At 36.3% G+C, this 18,640-nt stretch overlaps 1 protein-coding gene across 15 annotated transcripts in view; it reads left to right on the forward strand.

Moving 5' to 3' along the window:
- Positions 1 to 18,640, forward strand: part of CEP128 (centrosomal protein 128) — a 169,727-nt gene that overhangs the window by 79,362 nt on the left and 71,725 nt on the right. For 14 of the 15 annotated variants that reach the window (XR_013929425.1, XR_013929426.1, XR_013929427.1 and 11 more), the window contains one exon: positions 12,861 to 12,910. Coding sequence is in view for 11 of the 15 variants with exons in the window: in XM_080395215.1 (XP_080251341.1) it covers positions 12,861 to 12,910 (50 nt within the window). In the remaining 4 variants the exon portion in view is untranslated. The other variant, XM_080395213.1, reaches the window with a different exon arrangement.

Raw genomic sequence — 18,640 nt, forward strand, 5'->3', positions numbered from 1 at the left:
AGCTGTTTGGGTCTTAGGGCCAGCTGGTAGAATTAAAAGCTTTCTTGCAGCACTTACCAAGGACTGAATCCCATAGAGCTATAACTTTTGTGTGCTTTACTCTTCTGACAGTTTATTAAAATGCCTAAGCTGCTAAAAGATCTCTTTTTTTTTTTTTTCTTTTTTTTTTTTCTGAGACTGGTAGGGAAACTCAGTTTCAGGACCAGTATCTTACAGCTTCCTATGTTATCTGCTGTCCTTTGCTGCGAATGTTGCAAATAGACTGTTTAGCTCTGAACTTCAAACAACCCAATTAGGAAATATGCTTCTAAGCTCCAAAGAATTACTCATCTCAAGTAACAAGTGTCCTTGGCTAGAAAAGCTTTCTGTTTTGCAGCTGCCAGCCTCCTTTGGTGTGCCCAGTTAATTCCCTTTAACTGACTTGTACTAGCTGCTTCAAAAACCTTGATACCCTCAATCTTTGACCCTTCCTTAGCTGTTAGGTCCAAGATCAGTTCTGTGTACTTTTGCATTAAGATTTGCAGCTGCCTTTCAGATGCAGCCAAAAGGAAATTTGCTGATATGCATAAATATGGTTAGGATGATAAACATCAAAACCAGAAAAGCCTAGGATATTAAGACAGAGAACTCACTGAAGAAAGTGGCATTCAATTTCCTGTTTTGTCATTTCTATATGCCATACCATAATTTTAATGTAGCTGCTCTGCCCATAAACATATCAACATAATTTTCTAAAACAAGAAATGACAAATTATCTTCTCAAGCTTGCACTTGGTGAATGAAAACAAATTAAGTTGCAATTTCTTTCTGTGTATTGCTGGAAGATTTTATTCATAGTCAGAAGGGAAATGTTTCTCCATTCGGGAGCGAATTGTAACAATTATATATTGTATGCAGTGACAAAACAGAATCATCAACTGTATTTTCTGCTTAAAGTGTCAACTATTCTGAAGACCTCACTTTAAGAAGATTTCTTACTATATTTTTTTTTTTACATATTGCTGATTCCTCCCTCCTTCCGGGTTATTTAATAGGGTGTCTAATTGAAACGATGGGAGAAAAAGCCATCGGTCAGTTAGCTTGGGTAGATCTGTGCTATGGACAGAGGTGCGATTACAGCTCACACAAATCCAAAATAATGATGAGTTAGTGGGTCAGACTGTAGTTTCCCATTCAACGGAGCCATTTAATGTCACTGGAGACAAAATTCTTGCTTCGTTTCTCTCACTCCCATCTCTGCTAGCTGTTCCTTCCCATGTTTCACGCCTGCTCCTCATTGTACCCCTCTATAACCATATTTTACTCACTGTTAGCCACCTAGGACTATCCGTGGGTTTTGCCAGTATGCTCTGTTCTCATTGTAATGACCAAAATTGACCCTTGTGAAGGTCCAGGTCCCACATTTTTCTCAGGACACAGTAAGCAAGAGCAATGCACATCCAGAGGCAGGAAGCAAAGAGACTTGCAGATGCCATCTCTGAGGTGAACTGGCCACATCTGGTGGAACTGGAGCACTTAGTGCCAGCACCATTTCAGCTGGGGTTGTGCTAGCTTCTGTTGGATATGAAGTAGGAGTAATCACACAGTCGTTAGTACCCTTAGTACCTTATTTAAAGCTAACTCCTTTAAGTAAAGAACTTCACTGTAGTATAAATGTAGTATTAGACTGCTAGGGTAAACATTTGCTGGCTTCTCAGCAGCCTTTTGTAAAATATGAAGTGTTTATTCACTAGCATTGTAGGTTATATTTTCTAAAAATAATAATAAAATCTCTTCTCAAGATCTATTTATATTTGAAACACTTTTGCCTCCATTCCAGTACTAGTTGGCAATGGCACTGCTGCATGAGTAATCGACACCTACATGCATGATAACAGTTGCATCTCATAGTAGATCTAGTCATTATTGAAATGGCATTTTAGGCCTTAGGAGCACTGATAATAGTCACAAAATCCTTAATTCTGTACAAGCTGTGTTTAAATCTATTTAAAAGAAGAGTGGCTACACCTACTCAAGGCGAAGCTTGAAATTATTGTGACTGACGCTCTTCAAGATAGTACCAAGCACAAGATACAGACTTTCTTTGAAGTGCTGTTGTTTATCTTGACTGTGAGACTTTTTCATCTAGAGGAGATTCTGCTTCTCACATACTGTCAAATTCACATTCATGCAAATTTGTTGAAGAAAAAGTAGTTACTTATCAGACTATTTTAGAGATGATGTCGATATGGTTTCTAACAAGTATTTACTGACTGGATTTACAGTGTCTTCAGCTAGCACACTTTTGAAACAATGAAAATACCCATTTTAAACCTCTGCAGGAACAGAAATTGTGAGTGAGAACAGACTTACATGAAGCAAATGCGTACTGACCCAAAGAATGTTATCTTTAAAAAAATCCTGAAAAAGTCACAGGACGCAAAAGTAAGCAGTAACTGCTGGTTACTGTTGCAAGCTACTGTTCTTCTCTCCTATACAGTAAACGTGGTGGACTGGTGTCAGAGGGCTCTCTTTTAGCACAACGTGTTTGGTTTGGCTTTTTGTTCAATTACTCCAGCCAATGACTGGTGGAGTTCAGTCTGTTGGTAACTGCAACTAACTGAATAGATGGTTGCAAAAGGCCAATGAAGTAGGTTGTTTCTCATTCACATTCACATTTTCTTTGTGACTTGTGTTATCTTTGAGTTTCTTGAGTGTCAGATTAATGTCTAAATTCAGTGGATCTCAATGATCTATATTATCTTTATTTGTAGGGTTTTTCATCTTAGTTTTTCCTCAAGACAAATACTAAGTGTGTGTGTTAATGAGTTTTCTTTGGGATATGTATCTTTTAGTAAGATGAAGTTTGAAACTGTTTTCTCTTAACTTATACGTTTTAATTATTACATTTGATGGTATTAAGCATTTTGTTTGCCATGAAGAAAGTTCATCTTGCACTTAAAATTTCTGTTTTGTTACCTCTGAGTAGAAGACATAGCCCTGAAGCTACAATGACCAGAAGAATTCCACGGTTGTTACAGTTTGAGGTTTGGATTTCACGTTGATTGGAAGTGTTGAAGTGCAGTTAACAGGACAACGTTCCTTAGCTCACATAGGAGAAGGGCACAGGCAGTAGCAATGCTGGGTTCTCCTGCTATATTCTGTTGGGTTTTCATCCTTGAGTGTATTGAATGGGAAAAAATGTGATATTGACACTTTAGCCTTCTGGTTTGTTTAATCACTGGTATCTTTATTAAGATTTTTATGATGAATGTTGACAGGTAAATTTTTACCCAGGACATAAAGAATGTTACGAGAGTGGATCACAATTATTAGGGGTGTTTTCATATTGATTTGAGGATAGATTTTCATCTTAAACATCGCCTTCTGGTTCCTGCAGATTTATGGATATAGGTTTTTTAAGCAGATATTTAATGTGTAATCAGGAAATGGCAGCATCCTGAAACTCCAAACTGTTCTTGTACAGCCAACCAAGATATTAATTAAAAAGAACCGGAAAAATAAAATTTTGGCAAGTACATTCTTGGTATCTGATGTGTCCCATTTTAATTTTTGTGGCAGAAACCATGCCTTTCAGATGAACTTTTGCTTTACTGGATCAATTTTCCATGTTTTTGTTCAGTTTTTTTTTTTGTTTTACTGTACCATTTTTGACATCTGTAGTTCTTGTTTTCAGGCAAGAAAGTTCTGTTTACATTAATTTATTGTGAAATATATATATAAAATAAAAGTCTAAGAAATCATTAGATAGAGGCATAAAGAGAAATTTAGCCCTTAGTGGTTTTCTGTCAGTAGAATTATGGTATAGTAAAGGCTTCAATTAAAGTTACCAAATAAGATGGTGGTGTTATCCTGCAGCAGAGGAAGCAGATTAAAGTCCATAGCACAAATCACACTGCAGTTCTAATACTTTCTGCCGCAGAAAAGTGGCTGCTTAGGATTAAGAGGAGTTGATTGATTAATGGGGCTGCCAAAAACTGAAATACAGGTGGTCTGACTTTATATGTTTTTACATCTTTGTATTTACTCAACTCTTCCCTAATGTTTTGCAAACAGATTTTCTATAGCTCTACTGCAAACAGGTTTTCTATAGCTCTGCGGATGTGGCTTGCTGATTTCTCAGTGCTTCGGAGAGTTAACTGCTCCGTGCTGCTGCCCCAGCTGTGTTGATTTTGGTGTACCATCTTGCTAGATTCTAGAGGAGACCCTGGATTCTATTGTGGCTGGAATTGAACTTGCTTATTTGGACACTACTTCAGAAAACAAACATTACTTGGGACAGCACCTCTGAATTTATAATAGTGGCAGCTGTTTAGAAAAGATATTCATGGCTCTAGATGGCAAATCTCTATAAAGAATTACATTGCCATACGGACAGTTCCTCTTCCAGATAGAAAGATGTGTTTGGCGTTCCTCATAAAGATTAGTTGGTACACATCACTAATGACTCAAGAGCCATAGTAAAGTCTCTAGGTATGATCCACTGCTTGTAGGAGAGCTGCTTTTTGAATAATATGCCACACATACTTGTTTGGTCCCTCTACTGTAAATTCATTTTTTCCTCTTTCTCTTCCCCATTCTTCCCACCCTTTTCTCTTCTTATAGACATTCTCATTAGACCTTGTTTTTGCTTGAACTTTGGGTTTTTTCCACTTAATTCATGTTACATGACGTATGCAGCTTGACACAAAACAAGAAAGAATTTTGGAGTAAGAGGCCAAGAAAACATTCCAGATTTAGGAAGATTGAAGGCCTGTATTGAAAAAATTCAAATACTGAATGCTGACTGTCAGCCATAGTCTGCTCACTCCAGGAGTGAGATTGTTCTGCAGTACAGAGCACTGGTCTCCAAACCTTTTTGATTGCATACCCCTATCAGTAAAATGTTTTTAAGCACACACCACTAATATATGTATACTTATTGATAATGAATACACATATAATAAATATACATATATATTGATAATAAAGAAATGTACACACCTTTGACAGTGTAACACCACTGAGCTAGATGACTGTTATTCTGAGACTTGGTTCCATTATGAAAATGTGATCATCTTTGATTCAGAATAAGACATTTTATTACTTCAATGTTAGTCTTCTGGTATGTCAGTGTCACTAAGTGTTTCTTACTGAAACTTACTAGAACTTGCTAAAGTATCCCAAAGGAAGCATCACTTCCTAGATGTTGTTCTTTGGTCATTAATTAACTAGAGGTTAACCCTAAGGTCCCTCAGGAGCTGTTTGGGATCTGCTGCAGCATGTCTGCTGGTGCGCAGGAGTCATTCAAAGGAAGACAATGGGTTGATTACTTGCAGTTGTTCTTCAAGATACGTTAACTATACATATATTCACAACCCTCTCTCTACTCTTCCTGCAGTAGCTTTCAAGTGAGAATCAATGTAGTCCAAAATAAATATGCTAAGCATAGTCTAACATCTCTCTCCCAGCGAGTAAGTCAGGCAGTTGCTAAGACTTAATGAAATTTTGTGCTATCACCCTTTTGCGTTCATAAGAATGTCTTTTGTGTGGATTTCTGTGCACTTTTTAAACCTTGCATCAGCTCTGTGAAGATAGGAAAGTACTGTCTCTAACATTTTTAAATGAAGCACAGAACATTTCCCAGGAAGGTACTAACATGAGTGGTAAAGCCAGAAACAGAACTAAAAAGTCTTGTGTAAGCATTAAAAAAAACCCCCAAACCTCATTGTTTTGGTAAAGGCCTCTTAAAAATGCTTAAGCAGAAAAATGCTTAAGCAGCATAGTGGAACCTATAATTTTTTGTTTGATAATATTGTAATATAGTTTTCTGAATGTATTGAATCTTGTATTCAGACAAACTATTCTAACACAAGCATATTTAGACAGGAGAAGGGGTTATAGCAGCTGGGCATAGTTTCTTGTATACTTAAACATTTTATGTGAAAAATATACATATATCCACTCTTGTCTTCCTTACACTGAATTCGGAAGTGCATCGTTAGTAGTTCGGCTAATGGTAGGTACCGAGAGAGTGTAGAACTGATGAGGAGAATTTAGAACATCTTGGGACAAAATGAAAAGTTGGAAGAGGTTTTCTAAATAAAATGTGGGAGATACTCAAAATTAAACTACCTACATCAAATACGAAACAAGATGAAAGGGAAACAAAGAGAAATAACATTGTGAAACATAAGGAAGTAAATTAGAAGAAAGATTTATACATGTAAAGAAGTCTTTGATAGTGCAGGCATCATGTTTAAAACAAAGGAAGCATGGGGTTTTTACACAGTACGTGCTTTAATTATAGAACTAGTTGCGAAATGTTCTGGCATCCAAAATAAGAAATAGGTTCAATGAAGAAATAGTGAAGTTCATGGAGGTCAGCTAGGTTGTGGATGGTCCAGATGCAGCCCTATTTCTTAAGAATTCTCTCAGCTGCTCATTGCTGGAAGTTGCCATTAAAGTAAATAATAGTACCTTTTTCCTGTCCTGCCTCTTAATATCCACTTGTGCTTACTGTCTGAAGTGGGACCTAGGCTGCATGATTTTAGGCCTGATCCAGTAAGATACCACTAATTCCTAAAAGTGTTGTAAAAGTCACAAGCATGAGTATGACTTTAAAAGAAAATTATCGGAGACTCTTAAGCTGCACTTCTCTGTTGTCCCTAACCCGCCGTGGCCCCCCCCCCCCCCCCCCCCCCCCCAAATGATTACATTTCCCTTCTATATGTTATCCTTTTCCCAAAAGCAATTAGCTAGACCAGGCCAGCACTGGAGATGTGAACATTTGAAAGTTGTGCTACAAAATACCAAACTTGCTTAAGCCTCGGGGGATAGTAAGAAAATACAGTATGTTATGTTTCCTGTGTAGTGATAAGTCTTTGGGGATCTGAGCAATGAACTGTTTCCTTCTCCCTTAGCTTCAGACGCCTTTTTTCTGTTCTCTGTTACGATTGTGGGTACTGCTTCAGCTTACTGCAAACAAATGCACCACTGTAGATTTAAAAATCTGCTTTGAAGTTCCACAGCAAAAATAAGTGTATACCTAAAGGGTGTCGAAAGAATGAATTCATTAAAAAGAACTTCAAGGTTTTGTGTAAAGTATATTCTTTTGAAATATTGACCATGTTACTGAAGACTACAGTAGCTAGTAAATTGCTAGAACTTATGAAGGCAAAGAGTACGGGAAAAGGGAATCCCTTGTTCCTTTGAGTTTGAAGGTCTTTTTACAGGTGGATGAGAAAATTATTGATTTAGATAAACAGCTGTTTTAGTTGTGGTGGTGATGTGCACTTGCATTGATTGCAGTGGTGGTAACTGAATTATAATATTTAAAGATAGTGGAATGTGTTCAATTTTAATATAACAGTTTACTAATGGATTGGAAAACTAATCAGCTTTAAAAATCACTTAAGGCTTCTTATGTTTAGCAGAAGCTACAAATAAAATAAAAATGCAGTGACTGTAGAGTCTGGAGGTAAAAACTATTAAAAACTTTTAAAAACTTGAACATAATCTAGGACCCCCCCCCAACTTTTGAGATTTCTGCATGCTTTATCTTCATTCACTAAACCTATGAATGCAGTGGGGATAAATGAGCAGGATAGAAGTATTCTATATCTTACAGATTCCGTATGTGGTATTTAATCCAAACAGTATCACCTTTGACTTCAGAGATTTATTTATTTTGTTAAATCTTGCTTGGGATTACATAAACACATTCTGAAATGCTCCTTATTTATGGGCCTTGTTCTACACTAGCAAAAAATTAAGGTTCTAAGAAACACCTATTTTTCTAGAGGTCTTTTAGGGTAATAATGTGTTTATGTAGAAATTGCCTTCAACGGCTTGCACGCATGGCAAGTATTGTTTCAATTAGTTTGAAGCAAGTCCTGGGACTGCTGTATCTCAGTTGTTCTAGTGCCAGGGTGATTTGTGGTGTCTGACCTGATGGTACAAAGGTCCAGCCTCATTGAAACATCTTGTAGTATTGAGTGTTTCTGGACCATGACTGTTGGCATGGTACTGTGAGGCCAGCCACCAGAATCCTACCAACACAGGTACAGCATGAACTTGTGGGTGTTCTGTCACTACTAGCCATGAATATATTTATTCTAAAATGTTTTCCTTAAACTGGTTCAGTTAGAAACAGCTTAATTCACTGCTCAAAAATGTCCAATTAAGTGTGTGAAGGGCAAATTGTAAGTGGTATAATATGTAATTCAACTTTGCTGTGCAATTGCAGTGCGAGTGATTTCTAGCTGAGAGAAACTGGTTTATTCAGCTGCTCAAAAATTCCTTCAGACTTGAAGGAAACCTGCTTGGCTGCCTTGTGCATCTACAGGAATGCTGCAGTATCTGTTCAGCAGCTTCGTGGGAAACTTACCCAAACGATGATTGAAAACCATGGGATGAGTATTTGAAGTGAGAACGATGGGAAAGACTCGAAATAAATACGCTGCAACTTTTGATCAAAACAACTGTAAAGATAATATGATCAGGATGTCTACGTGATTTCTTAAGAGTTTGCCATATGCTTGTGTAACACAAAACCTACACTTCTAGGGCGCAAACTTTGGGAAATCTGAAATAGTTTTGCTACTGTATAACTGAAAGCTCTGGCTCGTGTTTTGGAGAACTGTTCTTAGCTCGATGCAAAAAAACATTGGCAATTTTCTCCAAACATCCATTCTTTTCTGACAATAACCTGGATTTCTTGTTTTAATGCCACACAGTAGCAGTATTTTGTGTGCTGTTTGAGTTGCTGTATAGTTTCCTGTGTCATCTGCCACTGCTTCAGAAGGGTCAGAGTCTTAAGTCAGATCTGCCAGCACGTTGCAGATATCTTGGATATATTTGCAGTGCATTAGCTATGTACACAGAACTGGATTGAACTCCAAATGCCAACTTCAGAGTCATCTGAATCACCTTTTAGGGTTTTTGGCTGTATGACTAGATATCTGTAACCGTAAGAACTGCTTTTGTGTACAGTTCTGTATTTGTGTGTTCCCCTTTGCTAGAAAATTTTGTGAATTAGCAGGTACCAAATTTAAATTCTTAGTGGTGAACATACAAAACTGGTATTGATCCAATGTGTTGAATTTTCGCTGGCACATCAGTCTTCACAGAATGTGGAGCGGAGCGTGGTCTATCACTATCTTCTGTTTTTTAAAATGGGAGGTCAAGCAGTATTTAAAATCCAGTTCCTACTTAGTGAATGAAGGCTATTCAGTGTTCTTTCTCAAATCTGTGATTTTTAATTTAAGTTCTCGGGAAGTTGCTTGCTCCTAGTAATACAACATCAATGTCCTGCTTCCCAGCTTTGTTACTCCCAGCACAGAGGTAAAGGAGGAGTTGAACTGCTTTTTTAACATTTTGGTTGGTTATTGGCAGATTAATGGATTAGCTAAGAAAAATAAGATAGTACAGTTGTATTTTACTCATTCTAATCAATTCATATCTGCTTCTAAATCTATTTTCTGATATTTTTCACTGGCAGTGAAAATTACAACTGATGTGTGTGTGCGATAATTCTGCCTGAATAACTGCGTATTTTTTTTCCCCCTGACTTATGTGAAAGTTATGATGGAATATAAAATCTTCATCTCCAGGTTAATATTTGCGCTATTTTGCAACATGCTATGTTGTTTCAGTATCAGGCAAACTGCAAAAAATAATGACTCTTATGGAATGTTTTAAATCATAACCGCTCTATTTCCTGGAAGTTTGATCAGATAAATCTAAGCCACTGTTGTATAACGGCAAGGACACTGAGTTGGTGTTCACTGGTGCATAGCTAAATGAGATAAAACCTTAGATGATTTGGAGTTTAACCACACTAAATAATTTTTTTGAAAAAAACCTACACAGAAGTATGACCCTAATTTTGCAGACTATATGCTGAACTTCCTGTTGATTTTGAGCATTATTAAACAACTGAAACGTACTTGTGGGTTTTTTTAATAGTTTCAGCTTATAGCTCATTGTACGATTGTGAGCTTCATATTGAGGTAAAAATAAAAGAGGAAGTTGTTGATTTCTAAAAGTAATTTCTCATGTTGTCTTTTTCCATGTATTTTTCTTTTGGGAGGATCCATCGATGCCTGAAGGTGGCTTTGTAATGCTTTTTGATTAATGCTGATTCTTCTAGACAATCTATAAATTGATGTGTTCTGCGCCCCATGAGGATAATGATACGTTGCTTTGAAAAAAACCCAAGAACCCTGTGGTTACATTAAGCTTTGAAAGATGATCATAGCAGGATTGTTCACAAATGCAAAAACTCATGCCATTGTGCAACTTCCTTTAGGAAAGAAAGTTATAATTTGAGAAACTCGGGCTGTTCACAGGATGAATGAATGGAGCCTCCACTAGAGCTAGTGACCATCGTTGCTATATTACAGACACAAGGCATTCTCTATCTGAAATTTATTGTAACATTGTTTTCTGGCACTGAATATGTAAAACATGTTTACACAAGAACTTAAATATGGGAAGTGTTTTACAAATTATAAACCCATTAAACAGAACTTTTCAGTTCTGTTTAAAAGCAAAGATATTCTGACCTTAGCAATGTTTAAAAGAATGATACAATATACTGGGTTTTATTGGGACTTCTTGTATAGCTGTTTAATACATGTTGCTTTAATTTTTTTATTATTTTTTTTCGCTTTAGCTTTGGAGAAAACATGCTATTTTTTTAGATGGGGTACTAAGTGGAATCATCAGTTAAAGTGCAGAACTTGGTTCTTAAATATATGGTTGTAAAGGGTGGCTCGGTAAAGCAGGTATATACTGCCAGTTCAATAACACCACTTCAATACCTACCCGCCCTTCTGGGGACGTTTTTATGAACATCCTGCAGGACAGTCAGTTTAGGCAGTGGTACGATATAAAGTAAATGGATTCTAGCTATCCCTAATTTCAGATGCAGAACTTTCAAATGTGAGGCCATTAGCAGAAATAAGCTCAATTTGCCTTACATTTATAAAAGGTCTTTGAAAAGAACCTTGTAATAACATTCTTTTCACTTAGAACAATCATGTCTGTACTACAGAATCTCAAATACTGCTTTAGAATGGAAACCAAAATGAAGCATCAGAATCTTTTTTCCGTCAGATGGAAATTGAGGAAGAGTCTTTCTTTTCCATCCCTTTCTCATAGACTTATTCCTCCCTTCTCATTTTTGTTAAAAGCTAATATTACAATACAAATTTTTACAGACTCAGTTACAATACTGGAATATACCCAAAGAAAACATATAGAGCAGCCACTTTCCAAACCCAAATTCTTGCACTAACTAGTGTTGATGGCAGCACATTTAGCTCCAGTAATTTATGGCAGTTGAGTGACTGTACTGAAAAGCATACCAAAGAATAATCCAGAAAAACATGGATGTGCCAAAAGAAAGTGAAGAAACAGTCATTTTATTAATTTTTAAAAAGGATTTGAAAATACTGCATAGGCGCTAGGGAGAAAGAACAGCAAGTCAATCTCTCTGCTTGTGAGAGAAATAACTGAAGTTTTTGTACGTGTTCTCTACGTCACGTTTTAAAGGACTGGTGCCTGAAAATAAGTCTCAAATAATCTGTGTGCTATCAGAAATGGATAATGAACTATGATAAAAGAGGTAACAGCTTAAGGTGCTCACAAGGAGGCTTCATAACGAGAGCAAGGAGAAAGAAAAGGTGAGAGAAATTACAGCAAGGGAAATTCATGTCAGTGGAATATCTTAAGTGGTTTCTGTTGTAAATCATTGAAGCTACTCTTTAATAACCAAACTGCATTTATCAGTAATCTTTATTTCTTAAGGAAGTATACACAGGTACTTTCAGTTAGCTGTTCTGTACTTGGGTGCTGAGGAATTAACAGTCCGAATTCAGTCCTGTGAGCTTGTCAAGGCAATTTCATAATTTTCCTAATTGCTAGCAAACTGGAGCATATCTTGATTCAGAGTTGGTCTCTGGCTTAGTTCTTCTCATGCAAAACTGACGAGTGAGCTTCTGATAGTTAAAATAATACTAAGCCTGCAGCATGTTTTTTGTTTTCCCTGCTCTCCGTGAGGTTATAACTTTAAAGGTTTCCCAGAATTCTAAATATGATGCAGTTGATCAAAACCATAATTTTAATCATAAAAATATGTGATTGAAATAAAATAGAAAAGCAACTCATGATATATCCCACGGAACTCTAACAGAAATTCATTTCTAACATGAAATGTTGCATAAGTGCATGTATGTGCCAATGCATATAATTGTCACACAAGTGAATGCAAGATATTAGCTTTTCATGGTGTAAAGACTATAAGAAAATTTTCTAATATGTTTATTACAATGAAGTGGCTATTTCTGTTATTGAAATTTTTCTGGTTTAGTGAGGGAAGGTAATTATTGTGATAATAGTCAAAATTGTCTACACTCATTTCCATAGGGGAATGTTACTTGGCTGATAAAAAAGCAACCTGGAGTAATTTCTCATATATAATTGCATAGTTTTGATGATATACTTCTGTTTTAATCTATTTTCAGAGTGAATCTCTCTCCCCCCCCCCCCCCCCCCCCCCCATTCAATTCTAAAAATACACCGAAAGATTGATTTAAGCATAGGCAATTTTTCTGTGAATTTGAATGCACTTGAACGCTTCCCCCTCCTCCGCCCCCCCAAGTCAGACTGTCGTCTTATGGCTGGTTTTTAGTCATCTCAACAGCCCATGGTTTGAAAAAATCATATTGCTAACACGCTTCATCAATTAATCAGCTAAAAAGGAATGTTGTGAAAGCTGTAAACCAAAAAACTCACTGACTGTTTTACGCAGTACTTTTGCTATCTTGTGGCCTGACAGAAAGTTGAATTTACAAGTTCCATTTTTCATTTTACAGAGCTACTAGAGAAGACCCTCAGAAGAGAGGAAGAAATGGGAGCTCTCCAGGTATACTTTCTATTTAATTAACTTGCTACGCTTTTTGTCACCCTTAAAATTACTAAGTTGCATTACAACACTATGATTTCTCCCTTGTATCGTAAATTCAGCTTTGGAAATATAATCAGCGAAATACAGCCCTGATAGCTAGTACTCACTGCTGAGTTTCTGCCCGCCAATTAAGCTGCACATTAGAGAAGATTAGTCAGCCTTCTCTTATGAGTCATTAAATCTAGTCCATCAATGAAAAGAATGCTGCTTTTAAAGTCACACTGTATATCGAAGGTATTCTGTGGTGTTATGCTGCCGGCTTCACTGAAACTGTATGCGAGTAAGAGCAGTGCAAATCTGCGTTCAGACCTGCAAAAATGCTTTAACTCAACCAATGAAGTAGAATAGAGATTTTCTGGGTGTGTTGCTTTCTTCTGTATCTCTGAATAAAACTGAAGGTAAAAGACTTTAAGTATTTTAAATTTCTGAAACATTAAATGTCCATAATCACCTTCCTGAGGAAGAAGGCACCAGCTGATATATGATAGGACTTGATACAATATGGTAAATCCTCATTGTATGTCATCTAGCAGTAAAGCTGCTTGTGCTAAGCACTTTAAATTTGCACTTAGAAAGTAAGAATTAGCTTTGGAATAGTATTTAAGCATTACAGTCAAAGAAAACATACTCTTTTGAAATGAAAATGGCTAGGAAAGCAAAACCAAGCTGGAATGTTTAAATTATGAGGCTTGGGAGATTTTTAGGGAGAATAGTGTATGTATTCTTCAGAATGCAGAAAGCAAAAAAGAAATTTTTAACAAGAAATTACAGCAAACAATACCCAACATGAATATAAACAAAGTTTAGGTACAGTATGAAGAGTGTATCAATGAAGCAGCATTCTGGAAGTGTGCTGGAAGCAGGACATTTATGTGGAAACTAATAAAGATAAAGCTGTTAAGGAAAATCAAATTATGTTTTGACCGGCGCAGTTTGTTTGAAGATAAGCCTTCCCTTCTGTTATAATAAATAGAAGGCATTTTGCAGGCTAGAGGTATCAAAAGAGTTAGTGTAGAAACAGTTTGATCCAGTAAGAAGAGACAAGTTGCAAGTCCCACAAGTTACACAACACACCAATCCAGCTGTTTCCTGTTCAAACAAAAATCTTGGCCTGGCTTTCTGGCAGCTCGAGTTCAACAAGGCTGAGCGCTTGTCTGCGCAAGCAGTTTACACAGGTGCATATCTAGTTACATCAGTGTAAAAAGATCTCCTTTCATGTGAAGCAATTCTGCATCTGCTTTCATGTGAAGCTCTGTAGTTGACAAATTGTTCTAATGATGTTACTTCTGATTGAATGAGGAGTAATTTTATATTGCAGAAAGTTGCATCATAAGAGTGTGTTGTGGGCATATATGTGCTTGCCTGTATTTAGTGATGGTCTGTCAAGTTCCTGATCAAGTTGCTTTATGCCCTTCCCTAACTGGCAGTTCTGGTTTCAGTGTGTGACTCGTACTGCTCTGGCTGCTATTTTTTTATTCAAACGCTTGGTAGCAGTTTTTTGCTCCTTCAGATGCCAGTGCTTTTTCACCATCAAAGTACTCAGCAAAACCATCTATTATTTTTCTAGATAGTATTATGTCCTGCTTAGCCAATATGTCTCAAAATGTACCCGGGTCTGGGATCCTCTGTCCTTGTGATGCTGTGTTCTAAAGTGCGGTGGCTGAATATGTACAGCTTTGCTAGCAAATAGTGGTGAAAACCAACTGCGTGTCCTCCTGACTGAATCTCCCCAACCTGTTGCATCTCGATATATAAAGCACAGGAAGCAAGAGGAAAGTGAGAGTTTCTTTGAATAGGGAATTTCCTGGCACACTTACCCTTTTGTTAACCAGGTGGTATGGAATATTTGTTTCTTCTGAGCCCCAGTTCAGCAAAGCATGTGTATAGTTGGTTGTAGCGTATTAATGCTTTCATTGAAGCAGATTGCTAGAAGGTGATTGTTTGTCAAATTCAGGACCAGTAGCAAATAAAATAGTATTCTTTGCCCCCAAGGCCTACAGTCCTTGGATAGGTTTCCCGTGGTGTTAGTCCTACTCAGACGACCTGGTTTCTGCTGAACCAAGGACTATGTTGATTGTTGTTGGGTTTTTTGTCTACATGTTTTGGTATCTATCCTATATGTAGTATTATATGTAGTAAGCTAATACTTGATGCATTTTGTTTGCAGTCTAAGCAAACCCCATGTGTAAACCATGTTCAGGGAACAGGCAGACAGAAGGGCTGTGCGGTTTGGATGATGGACAGACAGTTGTAAGCAGTCAGGTTATCGTGGCTGTAGGACTCGTTACTGGAGCCGTGAATGCTGACCGTAGTCTTAGAAAAGCCAGACACGTGAGGAAATCTGTTGGAGATTAGTGGGGAAATGATGGCTGGGGATCCCAGAGTTTCTTTGCCATGTCTTTGAAGCAAGTAAGAATAACATTCCCCAGTGCTAAGGGTGTATGGTTTTTTATGCTTTGTAGTTTGTTCGGTTTTTGAGGGGCCACAAAGAGCACCTCTTGTTAGTAATCATTGGAATCAAGTACAACTAGTGCTTCTACAGCGCCATCAGTTGAAAACCACAAATGACAGACAAAAAATGTTTTATGACGATTACTTCTGGAAATATTGGGCTAGTAATTTTCACGTCATCCTCTAGTCAGGGAATATGTTGGACTGCAACTGGCATGATGAAGATAAAATAATACTTCATTAGGTAGAGGGTAAGAATCTTAATAGCTACATCTTTTTATGTGAGCCTGACTCGTGTCAAGATGAAAACTATATGTAGTATATGTGGCTGGTTGATACAGGACAGGGTATTCTGAGAGCTAGGAGGCTGACGCTTTGGGTGACATCACTGTATTCTTGTTTTTCATTTTGAACTTTTTGCATACTTTTGACTAAAGTTTCTATGTTATACCTAAATTTATATGAGTTTATGCGGTTATATATGAGAGTTCATATATGTTCTAAATATTGTCTATAAGGACATAGAACATATGCTTGTTCTCTGCTGTTAACACGTGCACTCATCATAATACAATTTTTAGCTTGTGAAGAGCCTAGATCACTTTCTACATTCCCTTTGATAGGCACTTCAAGAATATAACCTCACTTCTTACTTAGTTGGAAGAAAAAAAGGCTCTAATTAGAAGGTTTTAATCTTTCTTTTTTATGAAAACTGTTCCATGGTGTACAAAAAAATGCATTTGTGAAAACAATATGCTATATATAATTGCAATATTCAACTGTATGGATGTTCTCTGGGAAAACGTTTAGAAGCCATTTTCATTTGCTTTGGAATTAGTGGCATGCTAATGTAAATTAAAAATATTAAAATACTGAATCTTATTTTGAAAATATATTGATAATGTATAAATTATCCATGGTAAATTTCCTAATCGGTTACATGCTGGTCTTCAGAAAGTTATCTGCTGAGATTGTAAGAGTTTATTCAGTTTTTAGAATTTGGCTGCTAGATCATGTGCCTTTATTTTAATGAGTCATGTTGAAAACACTTATTCTACCATTCATCCTACTAATACATTCACTCTACGACATTTGTTTGCAAAGTATTTATTTTTAACTGAAGAAATTTATATCTGAACTGCTGTTCACCGTTGCCACATATTTATGGGATCTGTGCACACCATTTCTTTATAGTCATGAGTTTGGGGTTTGTTGCAGAATCTTTAAATAAACAAGAGGGTGTGTAACAGCCACTGCAATTTTATGGAGGACCGAGCATCTCAAAATAAATATTTTTGAGTTTTTCACGTTTATTTTTCTACCATAAGTTTGTTCTAATGTGCTGAAATACTCAGTTTGTATCTCAGACCTGCTTCCAAGAAAGAATAAAATCTTTAATATTTAATACACTACCTTTACTGAATTTCACGAACATTTTTTTGTCAGAAAGCTTTTGCTTATGCAACACTGTAGTTGGAATCCCCAACTACCATGCATTGTGATGAGTACTAAGCAAACATATTTTTTTTTTTGCAGACATGTCAAAGTTTAGTATTCTAGAGCTTCATATTATCCTGGGTTTACTAAATAAAAAACTAAAACATACGTGAAATAAGTCTATAGGAAATCTGAGACACATATCTGAGTTTTTTGATTCCTACCATTAACAGTATGATCATCTAACAGTTGGACTTGATGATCTTAAAGATCTTTTCCAACCTAAATGATTCTATGAATCTATTCTATGATTCCCCATTTTGTTGTTTTTTTTTTTTTAAAAAAAAAACTTTAAAAATTGCAAGTTTAAATTTTGTCTTATTTTTTGAAAAACTCTCTACTTTGAAATCAGAGTCCTGTAACTGAATGTGATTAGAGGGGTACATTTTTTTTCCCCTCTGTGTACATTTGTTTTATTATTTATCATTGGTTTATGCACAGGGAGTTTCGAACCACTGTGTATGCAGTTCTAATATCAACCAGTTTAGTTGCATCCACTACAGGCAAAATGTTAGCTTTTTTTCTTTCAACAGTTGTATTTTGGTAGTGTATTAGATTTCTGTTCAACTTATTTTGTGTACATTCCTGTTTTCCCTTTAGATATTTCCTTGTGCATATTTTCCTGAATGGTCTGCTTGCTTTTTGTACGTCTTCAGAATCAATCAGTCTTTTCCAGCCACTATTTTATTTCTTTATCTTTTTTCAGCCTCACTTGATGCAGTTATTTTTCTTAGCGTATATTGTCTCACTTCTGCCTATGGTTTAGAATTTTAGTCAGTTGCAAGTATTGCAGGCAGCTGATGAAAACTAACCTCATTTGTACCCCAGACACCTTTGGGAGAATGGGCTTTAAATATTTCACTCAGCTAAACTGTGTCGTCTTCAAATTATATGAGTAAAAGTTAGCACTCTAGTAATGCAAAAGACAATGGGTTCACAAAAATATTTAAGTACACAATATGTAAATACTGTTTTTTACACAAATACGTACATTCATTCAGTTAGTAAACATAACCATTATTTTAAAGTTTTTCTAAGAAGTAATAATTCTACAAGTGTCTGTAACTCATTTCCACCTAGTCTTAAAAAAAGTTGAAAAATACTTTCACATTCTTGCAAATGGCAAGAACTCTTTTCTAGTGTAAGAAATTTTTAATGTACCTGTTGCTACCAAAATAGTGAAGTCAGTTCAGACTTGTCTGATGGTCTTTGGATGCTGCAGGAATAAATCCAGATTACTGCAATCATTTTTACCTGTTAGGGAAGGATAGAACAGGAAAACCTGTAAGGGTTCTTAGCCTAATCAAACAGAAAGGAAAAAAATAAAAATACTCTCCCATACTTTCAAAAAGATAATATTTGAGCAAGGTGAGAGTCCCTGTAACGTCTTAGTGGTCAACACTCTAAATGTGGGCTCACCTAAACAGTTGAATGTGTGTTTTTGCAGATTACTTAAAATATCATACCTCATTAGGACCTAGTGCCAGAGTACATGATCTGGATTTTTACTAGCTTAATATTTTCCTCGGAGATACTCTAGATGGAAACAGAATGTTAAAGTATACACAGTAAACATAAATTCTGGGTGCTTTGGATTTTGTGCTGGATTAAAACTGCACAAGTTTATTTTATCTGCATTTTATTTTTGCCTGACATTAGGCTTTGACTAACGTCATCTTGTTATTAATAAAACATTCTTCAGAGCTATTTCTGGATAACAGAATAATGATATGGAATTTA

This window comes from Falco punctatus, assembly GCF_963210335.1.
Source record: "Falco punctatus genome assembly, chromosome: 7".
Taxonomy (NCBI): Eukaryota; Metazoa; Chordata; class Aves; order Falconiformes; family Falconidae; genus Falco; species Falco punctatus.